The sequence below is a fragment of the Quercus lobata genome, chromosome 3 (genome assembly GCF_001633185.2).
Source record: "Quercus lobata isolate SW786 chromosome 3, ValleyOak3.0 Primary Assembly, whole genome shotgun sequence".
Taxonomy (NCBI): Eukaryota; Viridiplantae; Streptophyta; class Magnoliopsida; order Fagales; family Fagaceae; genus Quercus; species Quercus lobata.
In genome coordinates, this window is record NC_044906.1 from 54,767,648 (window position 1) to 54,780,869 (window position 13,222).

Below are 13,222 nucleotides of genomic sequence, written 5' to 3' on the forward strand. Positions count from 1 at the left end.
TAACACTTGAAATATATTCTAATTAATTGTCATGCATATAAAAATAATAGATTCATAGATTAGAAAGCACTATGCACTACTGTTATGACCATAACCAATGAAAACACAATCAATGGTTTTTTATCCTTTAAGAATAGGAATCACCACCTTCATCAAACACCCCCACATTTAAAGAATTTATGGAAAGGTGATCACTCTTTCCATAATTCACAAGGTGTCTTAGTGGTTTCTTTTAAGGCATCTCAATGAACAAATAAAGTGGAAATAATAGCTTCTCCCACAAGTTCTATGGTAATCAAGAACTTATTGCATTCATTGAATTATTTCTCAACTTCATCCTTATAATGAATGGACATCTCTAATATCTCATCATTGCTTACTTATAAGCACTCATAACAGATTCTTGTGCATTCCAAAACATTAGACAACTTAAGCATATCAACTAAGGCATGTAACATATACTTCAACCAAAGAAATATTACAAAACATATATTGGGATTAAACACATTAATATCCAATCAAGCTCACACATGCCCACAATATATATATATATACACATATATATACATGTAAGTAATTAAATAAGATTATATGTGCTCAAAAACAACAATCATGTGTCCTTCATATCAATACAAACAATTGAGCCTTAAACTTTATAAATAAATAACACCTTTGGCCAAAGGGTGAACTGTACACTCTCTAACTTAGAGTGAAACCCCATATTTACAGTCCCACTAGTGTGCAATTGGTCTCATTCTTGGGCTTATATCCACACATTTGAAATTATTAATAACAGCTCTCATAATGCTATTTTAATTATCAAATAGAGGATCACTTGATGAATTAATAAAGGCTAATCAAAAACTAAAAAATGGTAGCCATGCCCAAAATTGAATGCATTTAAATGGATTCAAAAATTTTTGCCTCCATCAAAATTTCCAATTTCCTTTATTCATCTAGCCCATACACCATTGCACATAAAAGGCCGAGGACATATTACTAGCATTAATGACATGTTTAATTGCCATTTACATCTACCCTTGATATCAAATAAATACCATATGACCATATATATCAATATATGTATTACTCATAGATATATTGCATGCCATGAACTAGTGCTATTAGAATCTGCACACAAATCCAATGCATCCTCTTGCGGGCCATTGCAAATATAAGATGGCAGTCACACCATTATCTCTACATCTATCTATTACTCATAGATTAAATACCATTCTATCAATATTATCAAACTCTTATTTTACTAGGCGATTAAACTAAGCAATTGATAGCACAGGTTCACAAATTAAAGCAGTTATTCATTGCCTTTCCATATACTGTCGTGTATGTACTACAATGACCAATCACCACTTAGCAAGAGATGCAAATAAAACATTTGCTTTGACTTCATCACCGAATTGCAGAGAAAGAGCAGCACAGTACACACTATAGAATCTAAATAATGCCCAGCCAAGTAAATAAGACAAAAAGGCTAATATTATATAATATAATTAAAACCACCAACACTGTCAAGCATGAAATCAACTTTATCCAATGCTTATAATAATATCAAAAACACTAAACCAATGAAGCTATACAAATATCTACTATTTACCAAAAAAAAAAAAAAATACAAATATCTACAGTCAACCCACGCAAACAAAAATCTACAAACACTAACAACGGTCAAACCGACACTAAAACGTAGTGGAAGATTTTGGGTCCGTTTGGATTGAACTTGTTATTACTGAAATTGAAAATTGAAAACTGAAAATACTTGTAGTAAAATAATTTTTAATATTATAGCAAAATAATTTTTAAATGTATGAATAATACCGTAAGACCCATTTTTAATATTTTTTTAACGTTGAGATGAAAACACAGACGCCGAATCCAAACCGCCTAAAAACCGAAAATAATAAGGAATCACTTTTCGATTACTGTCCACTTAAAATTACTGTTTACATAAACAGTACAATAGGCGCTAGTTAAAAAAAAAAAAAAAAAAAAAAAAGCCTGAAACGCTGGACGTGAACGCCAGACGCGCAAAACAAACGGACCTGACCAATCACTTTATAGAAAAACAAAGAAGATAGATATACACGATATACGACAAACACAAACCCAGTTTTGCCAAGTTTTGTGTAGAGTATAAACAATCGTCGATTTAGTATTTTTCAACCAACCAAAATTCCTTTCAACGTAGATCACAAAAGTAAATTAAAATATAAAATCTGCTTTAAGAGGGTTAGATATATTTCAACAATTTACTTTTGTGATAAAGTAAAAGGGACAATATACAGATTTAAGAATAAGCAAAAATACAAATAGATGTGATAGACAAAAATAATAGACAAATATTGAATAAGAAGAAATCTGTAAATAATTAAAAACTCACCGACTAAATGCGTAAAGAATGAATGATTCAAATCAAGTCTTGTGTTTGACACAATCTCTTTAAAGTAAATTTCGCTTCTCACACAATCATTGTGTTGTTTTGAGACTCACGGACGTCTGTCTTCCAGGATAAAATGATCTACAACACGAAAACAAAACACACAAAGTCGTGCTCTGTGAACTACTCAATGTCTCTTTTTCTCTCTTTAACACAATATGAAATGCACAAAAAATTCTCACCTGGAGAGTTTTTTTTTTTTTTTTCAAAAGTTATTTTTATGAATGAGGGACTATGAATTATTATACGTTACTAAAGACACTTTGTTTCAGTAATAATTTGTTTCAATAATAACTGCTGTGCACATGCTAACTAACTCAAAAATTAAAATAATAAAATATTATTATTTGGACAAATAGATACCGTCCACATATGCCAAAAGCTTAACCCAATGTCCAACTCATGAGCATATAAACTCATATATTATATATTTCCTTTCCTATGTGGGACTTAGGATTTTACCACTTTTAATAACATCTAAGTGAACATAAAAAACATCAATTTCTTAATCACTCCATACTATTTTTCCATCATAATTTTATATAAATGTAATAAATTTGAGGCAAAGTGGATTAACACGGGTAAAGTCTACAAATCGAGATGAGAACGGAGTAGGGAAGAGGTTAGACAACTTGCATCGTCATATACGATAGAACGAGGCAAGGAAGAGCAAGGACAAAAGCACCTATGATTGGATTGCTCTCATTGCAGAGACGTTTTGTTTCCAAATAAAACGGTAACGTTTCACTCAGTATGTCGTACTTTGGTAAAGTGGATCAACTAATTTTCCACCTAAAAAACTTCAAAACCCCAACAAAATATGACCATTTTACCCCTACACCGAAACTACAGGTGTCACATAAACAATTAAACTCAAACTGGGGTGAATGGTAATTAAAAAAAAAAAAAAAACTAGCCCCACGAATCTGATCTGTCAGCCTCAATTCAAAGAGTCCCCCAACAACTTCGTTTCTTTCGCCCACTCCATCACTCTGCGGAGCTTCCAAAGCAAAAACCAACATTTTCCTCTTTGCTTTATAAAACCAAAAAACACAAAGCTTTTTTTGCTTTCAGTTTCATTTCTGGCTACACTCTTCTTCGCTTCTCATTCTTCATCTTCTAGACTCTTCGGAGCTGCCATGGCTTCTATCGCCGGATCCAATGTCGTTGCCTTCAAATCCGCCGCCAAATTCGGCGGTTCCGTCGATTGTAATAAATTCGCTCATCAGTTTCGGCAATGGTCTCCGGTTTGCGGCGGAGTCGGATCGGGTCAGGCCCGGACTCGCATCGGCGGCCTCCACTGCACATCGAAAAGCTCGTTTTCTTCGTCTGGTAAAAAAGCTGATTTTTGATTCATTTTTTTCTCTTACTGCGCATCGTATTATTTGTATTCATAAATGAGTAATTAGGGATTTTGTTTTCACATTTGATTAATTGAAAGTGAACTCCCTTTTTTTACATTGCTTTCTTCTTTTATGCTAAAATACACTTTTCCGTTAAAAATTCGTTAAGTTATCAAATTTGCCCTCAACATAAGGACGAAATTGATATGTTTTTGAAATTTCTAGGACGAAATTATAAAACTTTGAAAATTGAAGGGAAGAAAATTGAATTTCAATCAAATTTCTGGCGTATGTGCGGGTGTCAGAAATCAAGTTACACCATGGTGTGACTCTTGCTTAACGTTACACCTTATATTAATATTTTTGAAAATCCCACAGTTAGATTATATATATTCTCTATGATTTTTATAGGTATTTCAAATTTCACGTTGATTTGATGTTATTTTCTATTTGATCCATAAACCCATATTTAATAAACCTTTGATCAGTAGGGTATAAGGAGAAATGGAATCCAACAGTGTAATAAAAATCCAATTGGAAGTTATTGACTCGTGTAACTTTGATAAAGACAAGGAGTAACTTGAACCAAACTCGTTTGTGTTATGATTATTGTTATTGGAGCTTTACCATAGTGAGGAATTTACCATGTATGGTAGCAATGAGTGAGATTTTCGAGAATTATAATGATAAATGCAGGAGTAAGGGCTCAGGTTGCCACACTTGAACAAGCAAGCACTGGAGTAGCCCAAAATGTGGAAGCTCCTGTGGTTATTGTGACCGGTGCTTCAAGAGGCATCGGTAGAGCAATTGCTTTGTCATTGGGAAAAGCTGGTTGTAAGGTTAGTGGTTGGATGATAAAACGTGTTTGCTTATGAATAGAAATGTACCATTTTTTTTTTACTAAACAATGCAGTCTGAATCTGAGTGGTTGATCCGATTTTTCTGCTAGAAATTGCTTTGGTTAATGGGATTACTGAACTTAAGCACTGTGTTTCTCTTATTAATTTGATTCGTGTACTATGTCATGTTTATGTTCTGTATAATGGGATGAACCCCAATTAATATTTCCCGTTCATGATTGCGTATTTGCGATACAAGATGTCTTCTTGAGGTGGGATATGTTTTCCGATTCATCTCTTGATCTCACCAGTGATGATTGCGGTTTTTGTTGTGCTATACAGGTCCTTGTTAATTATGCAAGGTCATCAAAGGAAGCTGAGGAAGTCTCCAAAGAGGTGGATGGTTGCATCTATTCAATACACTATTGTCTTGTCTCATTGGTAGTTTGTACTGTACTATAGATTTCACTGGTGATAAATTATTTGGCTATTCGCAGATTGAGGCAAATGGTGGACAAGCCTTGACTTTTGGAGGGGATGTTTCGAAAGAAGAAGATGTTGAAGCAATGATTAAAACTGTAAGCAAATGTAATCTCTGCTAAGTGATGAGTTAGTTTGATGCTTCTTGTGGTAAACTTAATGAATTTTCACATCTGCAGGCAGTTGATGCATGGGGAACTGTTGATGTTTTGATAAACAATGCAGGTGAGTAAATGTCACCTGCCTATCATAATATCAATTTTTTTGCTCTCGTAAACTTTATCGACTCTGCTTGCAGGAATTACTCGGGATACTTTATTGATGAGAATGAAGAAATCTCAGTGGCAGGAGGTTATTGATCTGAATCTCACAGGTGTATTTCTCTGTACACAGGTATGAATGTCAGATTTTTTGTTTTCTACAGAAGTCCATTGTCTGATCTATCCTATTTGAAACTGATTCAATTTACTCTTTGTAGGCAGCAGCAAAAATTATGATGAAGAAAAAAAAGGTAACATGGCATTGCCATCTCAAAATTCTTATTCTTTTGGTTCTGTGTCATTTGTGCTGGGATGAATCAGAGTCTCCACAAAGTTTACTTCTCTCGTAGTATTTGGAACCTCTTTCTTGGATTATAATGGAGATGGAGTGTGGTATATTGACATACAGTAATTTATCATAAACATGGCATGGTTACCATCTCTATAATCTCTATCCTTGAAATGTGGAGTATATCTTGAATAAAGCTAAAAGAACTGCAAGACGTCTCTTCCCCCACCCCCAAAGGAAAATTGTGCTTTGTTGCCCTATTTCCTGATGTTAGAAGAAAAAGCAAATTTCAGTTGCTTAGGCTCCAGATGCTCTCAACTCTCTGAGAGCTGACTATGCCTATAAAAGGATAAATAAAATAAAATTAAAATTCCAAATCATACATGGTATGGACATTGACTTCTGCTGTACTCGTGACATCATTTTTTTTTTTTTGGTTGCAGGGAAGGATAGTCAATATAGCATCAGTTGTTGGTCTGGTTGGCAATGTAGGCCAAGCCAACTACAGTGCTGCAAAAGCAGGGGTAATCGGCTTGACAAAGTCTGTTGCAAAGGAATATTCAAGCAGAAACATCAACGTGGGTTCTTAGAAATTTGTGTCCTTTTGTTCTAGTTATGTCAGACATCCTAAGATGTAGCTAGGACAAGTTGATGGAAAACAGTAATGATTAAAGAATTTCCTTTCAGGTTAATGCTGTTGCCCCAGGGTTCATTGCATCTGACATGACATCCAAGCTAGGGGAAGACATTGAGAAGAAAATTTTGGAGGCCATCCCATTAGGTGAGACTCTAAGAAAAACTTTATTTCATGATACCCAAGAGTGCTAGAAAGTGCTACATTAGAGGAGATTGTCAAGTATGATAATAGAACTTGTCTTGTTAAGATTCTAAGCATTGTTGTTATTCTACCATGTGGATTCAGGAAGGTATGGCCAACCAGAAGAAGTTGCTGGACTGGTGGAGTTCTTGGCCATTAATCCTGCGGCCAGTTACATTACCGGACAGGTTCAGAGCTATGGTTTATTTTAATACTGTTTCACATACTTGACTCTTTCTTAAAAGGAGTTATTAGCCCCACCAGTGGCTGCAATTTATTGGTTAAGGCATGGATCACAGAAAACCTGATACTGTTGTCTTGACCAATTTCCTGTCCCAACTTATGGGACATAAAAGCTCAGTATGATGAGTCAAGTCTTTGTTTCTGTCTCTTCTTTCTTTTGCAGTTATCACTCCTCCCATCTTTCCCTATTTTTCACCAGTTTGGTGCTCATTTAGACCATTATTGCTGCCTTGCAGGTATTCACCATTGATGGAGGGATGGTGATGTAGGTCAGCTATCCACTCTGCCTGATTAAGCTCCAAACAGAGCTTTTGAGCTCCACATTTCAGACCAGTGGCACTGGAATCACAAAATTCAATTGCATATGCCAGTTTTTGTGAGAGCTCATGCTATAGTTGTGTTTTAAAAATAATACTCTAGCAAGTTTTGATAGAATTTTAATTAAGCATGTTAATCAAAACCAGATAAGTTGTAACACTTTTTCTTTTCGGCTGTGTTTTTCATTGTGCAAATGCAGTTTTTTAAAACTCATACTGCTGTTGTTTCCAACTCTCTCTCTCTCTACCCCCGCCCCCCCAAACCCCTTTTCTTTCTTTTTGGGGTAACAGTAATTCAGTGTGCATTATCTGGAACAGGGTTATTATGTGTGCAAAAATAGGCCTATACTAAGAAGTTGGGTTAAATTACTAAGTTTAGGAATTGTTGTCCCTTATGTTATATATTGCTTTGATTTGACTCATTTGAGTCATTCAATCTGTGCCTGTTTATGTAACTATTGGATAGCATAAAATTGGCAAAAAATCAATGGGGAATTAAATAGTTTACTTTTTGAAAATTTGAGTGATTTAAGATGTGAACTTTTTAAATTTGAGGAACCAAAATTGAATTTATCCCATATTTCTAGGACCAAAAGTATAATTTACCAAAATAATAAAAAGGAAAGTAGATGACATCCTACCAAACAAATATAAAAAAGAAGAGAGTAAGTTGCGGCAAATCAAAGCTGCATTTTAATATGTGAGTTCCAGTTAGCTCAACTGGTAAAGTCTCTAATGGTTGTATAAGAGATTTGGGGTTTAATTCCTGTCTACACCAAAAATTGATTGATGTCTTGGTCTGATGATAAAGAGTTATCATCAGGAACGGACGTTATAGGTTGAAACACTCTCAGGAAAAAAAAAAAAAAAAAAACTGCATTTTAACATAAAAAAAGCTACATTATTAGTTGTTGATATCTTTTTAATGGGTTATTGATAGTGTGTTGTGAGGAATGATAACAATTTGCATATTGTGGTCCCACTAGTCCCTCTGTACTGATTGTTTTGTTTGTTTGTTTTGCTTTTGACATATCTCTGTACCGATTGTAGTTGTTAAGAAAGATGACATGGATATATATAGGACTTCTAATTTTTTTTTTTTTTTGAGAATGATATAGGACTTCTAATTGAATAGTTGAATTTTGGTGGAGTCCAATGTTGGAGTGTAGAGTGTCAAACTAAAAGAGTTGATTTTGGTGGAGCAGTAAGTCTAGAGAGTAGAGTCACAAATAATTTTCAGAAAATATTTCACGATCATGTCGGCAAACTATTAATGGTAAATGATAAAGTCATGGGTTTAGATGAAACCAATAAACCTGACAATGTTGTGAAAAATGTTGTGTATATAACATTGTTCTTTGATGGAATTTATTAGTATAGTGTCAAGTAAAATAGTTGAATTTGGTAGAGATGACATCTCATCAATGAAGTCAAAAGTGAGTACACTAATAGTTCATTTAGAACGACAAATTCAAAAAATCTAAAAAAAGAGAGAATATTTTAAGCCTTCAAATTGGGGTAGATCTTTTAAAGCAAATTAAAAAAAAGAAAAGTGAGTACACTAATAGTTCAATTAGAACGACAAATTCAAAAAATCTAAAAAAAGAGAGAATATTTTAGGCCTTCAAATTGGGGTAGATCTTTTAAAGCAAATTTTTTTAAAAAAAATCTGAAAAAAGAGAAAATATTTTAGGCCTTCAAATTAGGGTAGGTCTTTTAAAGCAAATTTAAAAGAGTGCAAAGATGGAATTTTGCATGAGAGTTTTATTATTATTATTTCAATTACATCAACCTACTTTGAGATTTTACAAAATGATGTTCCCTTGCAGCTATAGATGAAATACTACTTTCCTTTATGTTTGCATAAATGTAATAGATTAGTTCATGCTTTCTCACGCCATGATTTCTTGATGGAATATTTCATTTTAGAAAAATTTTCATACCTAAATGATGAGTGTCATTGGTACAAACCTTAAGGTGAAGAGTCATTTTTGTCTATAATTTTGGTTAGGAATATATTTTTTAAATGTATTTTGTTAAAGAAATCATAGTGTGAGTTTGTGAAAGAGGATATAATTAATTTGTTGCAATTGTATAAACCTTTTATGGCAAGGGTTAGAGTAGAGGATAAGTCAACCCAATTATATCACAAATAGATATGGTTGGAGCAAGCGAGTGGCAGATCCTATAGGGGAGTGTCATTTCATACAAGAATATGCTAGTTGTAGTTCTGTGCGTTGCACAGTGCTATCCATAAACTTGTATGATATATAATTTGATTTGAGAAGCATTAGGTAAATGAATATTAACTACTACATAATTTTAAAATGCTCATCTAATGTATAGACGATCTTATAATGACATTTGTAATTATTTGTAATAAAGTGTTTGCATTGGAACTGTAAGAGAAACAATTTGTATAAATTTGATAAAAAAACAAAAACAAAAATTTGCGAAGTCTTACACACACCAAGGGCAGGCACCATTTGTAATATATATATATATATATATATATATATAAATTTCAGCAATTATAATGATATGATTAAATCTAGAATTAGGCTATATAATAAAAAGTAGATCATATTATCATAAATACTAGTAAAAAGAATTACAGTATGAGATTAAATTCAATAAGGACGTGGTGTAAAAGCCTATATTTACACCATCTAATAATATTGTGCCACATCAAATTTTTAAAAATAATTGCACATAAAATATTAAATTGTAATACACACAATTACTATCTATTTCAGTAGATTAAAACCCTAAGCTAAACTTCATCTAAAACCAATACACCTTGGTAAACTACCAGGAACCAATCATTCTCAACCAAGAAAGCATCCAGCAAATGATCCACATGGGTGTGTGTTCGTTATTTTAAAAAAAATCCTCAAAGATTCAATTGAAGTGTAGATTGTGGTGACTTGGGAAAATGAGCAAATGAGCCTTTGTTAAACTTGATGTGTTTGAAGTCCTGTTTCAATAGAGACAACTGATGCACCTTTGAGTGAAAATCATGATTGCTTTGCCATTTGTGCTGATGAAATCACTTGATCAAGAATGGCTTGCATGAAGACCTTGAAACTTGGTTGAGAATGATTGGTTCTTGACAACTTCCTAAGGTATATTGGTTCTAGAGGAAGTTTAGTTTAGACTTTTAGTCTACTGAAATAGATAGTAATTGTGAACATTACGACTTAATATTTTCTGTGCAATTATTTAAAAAAATCTGACATGGCACAATATTATTGGATGGCGTAAACATAGGTTTTTACACCACGTCCTTATTGAATTTAATCTCTTAGTATGTTTGGTTGGGGTGATAGTGTGAGTCTGTGAAAGAGGATATAATTAATTTGTTTCAATTATATAAACCTTTTTGGCAAGGGTTAGAGTAGAGGATAAGTCAACCCAATTATATCACAAATAGTGAATAGATATGGTTGGAGCAAGCAAGTGGCAGATCCTATAGGGGAGTGTCATTTCATACAATAATATGCTAGTTGTAGTTCCGTGCATTGCACGGTTCTATTCATAAACTTGTATAATATAATATATAATTTGATTTGAGAAGCATTAGGTAAATGAATATTAACTACTACATAATTTTAAATTTCTCATCTAATGTATAGACGATCTTATAATGACATTTGTAATTATTTGTAACAAAGTGTTTGCATTGGAATTGTAAGAGAAAAAATTTGTATAAATTTGATAAAAAACAAAAACAAAAATTTGCGAAGTCTTACTACACACACCAAGGGCAGGCACCATTTGTAATTAATATATATATATATATATATATATTAATTTCAGCAATTATAATGATATGATTAAATCTAGAATTAGGCTATATAATAAAAAGTAGACCATATTATCATAAGTACCAGTAAAAAGAATTATAGTATGAAATTAAATTCAATAAGGACGTGATGTAAAAGCCTATGTTTATGTCATCTAATAATATTGTGCCACATCAAATTTTTTAAAATAATTGCACATAAAATATTAAATTGTAATACACACAATTACTATCTAATTCAGTAGATTAAAACCCTAAGCTAAACTTCATCTAAAACCAATACACCTTGGAAAGCTGTCGGGAACCATTCATTCTCAACCAAGAAAGCACCTAGCAAATGATCCACATGGGTGTGTGTTCGTTATTTTAAAAAAAATCCTCAAAGATTCAATTGAAGTGTAGATTGTGGTGACTTGGGAAAATGAGCAAATGAGCCTTTGTTAAACTTGATGTGTTTGAAGTCCTATTTCAATAAAGACAACTGATGCACCTTTGAGCGAAAATCATGATTGCTTTGCCATTTGTGCTGATGAAATCACTTGATCAAGAATGGCTTGCACGAAGACCTTGAAGCTTCGTTGAGAATGATTGGTTCTCAACAACTTCCCAAGGTATATTGGTTCTAGAGGAAGTTTAGTTTAGGGTTTTAATCTACTGAAATAGATAGTAATTGTGAACATTACGGCTTAATATTTTCTGTGCAATTATTTAAAAAAATCTGACATGGCACAATATTATTGGATGGCGTAAACATAGGTTTTTACACTACGTCCTTATTGAATTTAATCTCTTAAAGTATTACCTTTGTAGGGGTATTGGGCCCAGGAGTTCATTATTTATGTATATAATGGGCCTGAGGCTCAAGCTGTGGACTGGAAGGCGTTCGAGGAGGGTAAACATTGTCAAGAGAGCCCATGTTAGCAAATGAAGACGTCAATTTTGATCATAATGGCCCAGGGGGTTGTGCCGAGAATGAATGCCTCCTCAGCTAACCAAAATCAAGGTCCGTAGAGGTGGTCTGCCGTCCGAGTGAATGTTCTAGGAAGTTTTGTTGGCATAGATAAGTATTGCAGAAACAAAGGACATAGGGAAGTCCTAAAATATCTAAGGAGAAAACTGCTACCACCGCATTAAATGCTCTACAGCTAACTCTCTGGCCGCATTAGTGTGGAGGTGATACCTGAACAATGGCTTTGAGCCTTACAACTACTACCTAAAGACTTCAGGAGGGGGCTGATGGGACAAGTATCAAGCACCCATTATCTGGTCTGCACGTGGAGGGTAGAGATGAAAAGGGAAAAGAGTATAAAAGGAGAAGGGAGCAATGAGAGAAGGGGATCAGAAATTTGTAAGAGAAAGCACTATAGCAGCTTAAACTGTTTTGTAATAATTTCCAATCAATATATACTAGAACATACTGTTGGGTTACACGTGCGAGTGAAGTCTCACATTAAATAAAGATGAGAAGAATGAGTGGTTAATATAACATAATTGAGCACATACCTATTGGGCTTAGACCTTTTGGGTTAAAGTGTGTCTTTATATGTTATATTAATTACTTAAACAAACTCCCCAAGGTGTTTATCTCCCCTACAAGTGGTATCAGAGCCCATGGTGGTGTGCGGTGAAGGTGGTGAGGTGTTCATGGTCCTTACTTAGCGGGGACAGAGAAAGCCTTAAACGGCCCACACACAAAGATCCTGGAGAAGAAAAAAAAAAAAAAAAGAAAAAGAAAAAAAAGCCCAACAAAGGAATATTGTTAATGATGCTAAATAATGGTGTGATGCGAGGTTTCCATGGACATGGACATGTGGGGTTTCCATGGATGTGCGTGCGGAGTTGACATGTGGTTCCTATGGATGGCGTACGAGAGATCCATGGATGATGCGTTGATGAAGTGAAAAGCCCATTAGGCAAGGGGGAGTGAGTAGGACTTGTTCATGGTCCACAGAGAGGTCTTAAAGCCCATAAAGAGGCAGACTCACACGTAATGGAGAGATTGTTGGGTTACACGTGTGAGTGAAATCCCATATTGAATAAAGATGAGAAGAATGAGTGGTTAATATAACACAATTGAGCACATACCCATTGGGTTTAGGCCTTTTGGGTTAAAGTGTGTCTTTATATGTTATATTAATTACTCAAAGAAGTTCTTCAAGGTGTTTTTCTCCCCTACACATACCTCCTCGGATTGTGCCGAGGACAAATTTACTTAAGATAACTCTAGTCCATCTTTGTTTGATTATCTTTTAAATCCCATTCTAACCGTTGTCCCATTCATTAGAGCCTAGTTTTCCAACCCACTCTTTACAAATTCATTGTATTGGGCTTATTTGGGTTTAGATCCAATCATACCTTGGGTCAGGATCCAAAA

At 34.0% G+C, this 13,222-nt stretch overlaps 1 protein-coding gene across 1 annotated transcript; it reads left to right on the plus strand.

Moving 5' to 3' along the window:
* Nucleotides 1–3,400: 3,400 nt before the first annotated feature.
* LOC115982288 (3-oxoacyl-[acyl-carrier-protein] reductase 4) lies at nucleotides 3,401–7,275 on the plus strand. The gene is made up of 11 exons (XM_031104851.1): nucleotides 3,401–3,787; nucleotides 4,495–4,637; nucleotides 4,980–5,033; nucleotides 5,135–5,215; nucleotides 5,297–5,342; nucleotides 5,416–5,510; nucleotides 5,596–5,628; nucleotides 6,110–6,244; nucleotides 6,354–6,447; nucleotides 6,589–6,671; nucleotides 6,963–7,275. Exons 1-11 carry the CDS (start codon nucleotides 3,595–3,597, stop codon nucleotides 6,993–6,995), a joined length of 990 nt encoding a protein of 329 aa, XP_030960711.1. The 5' UTR covers nucleotides 3,401–3,594; the 3' UTR covers nucleotides 6,996–7,275.
* The last annotated feature ends 5,947 nt before the right edge of the window (nucleotides 7,276–13,222 follow it).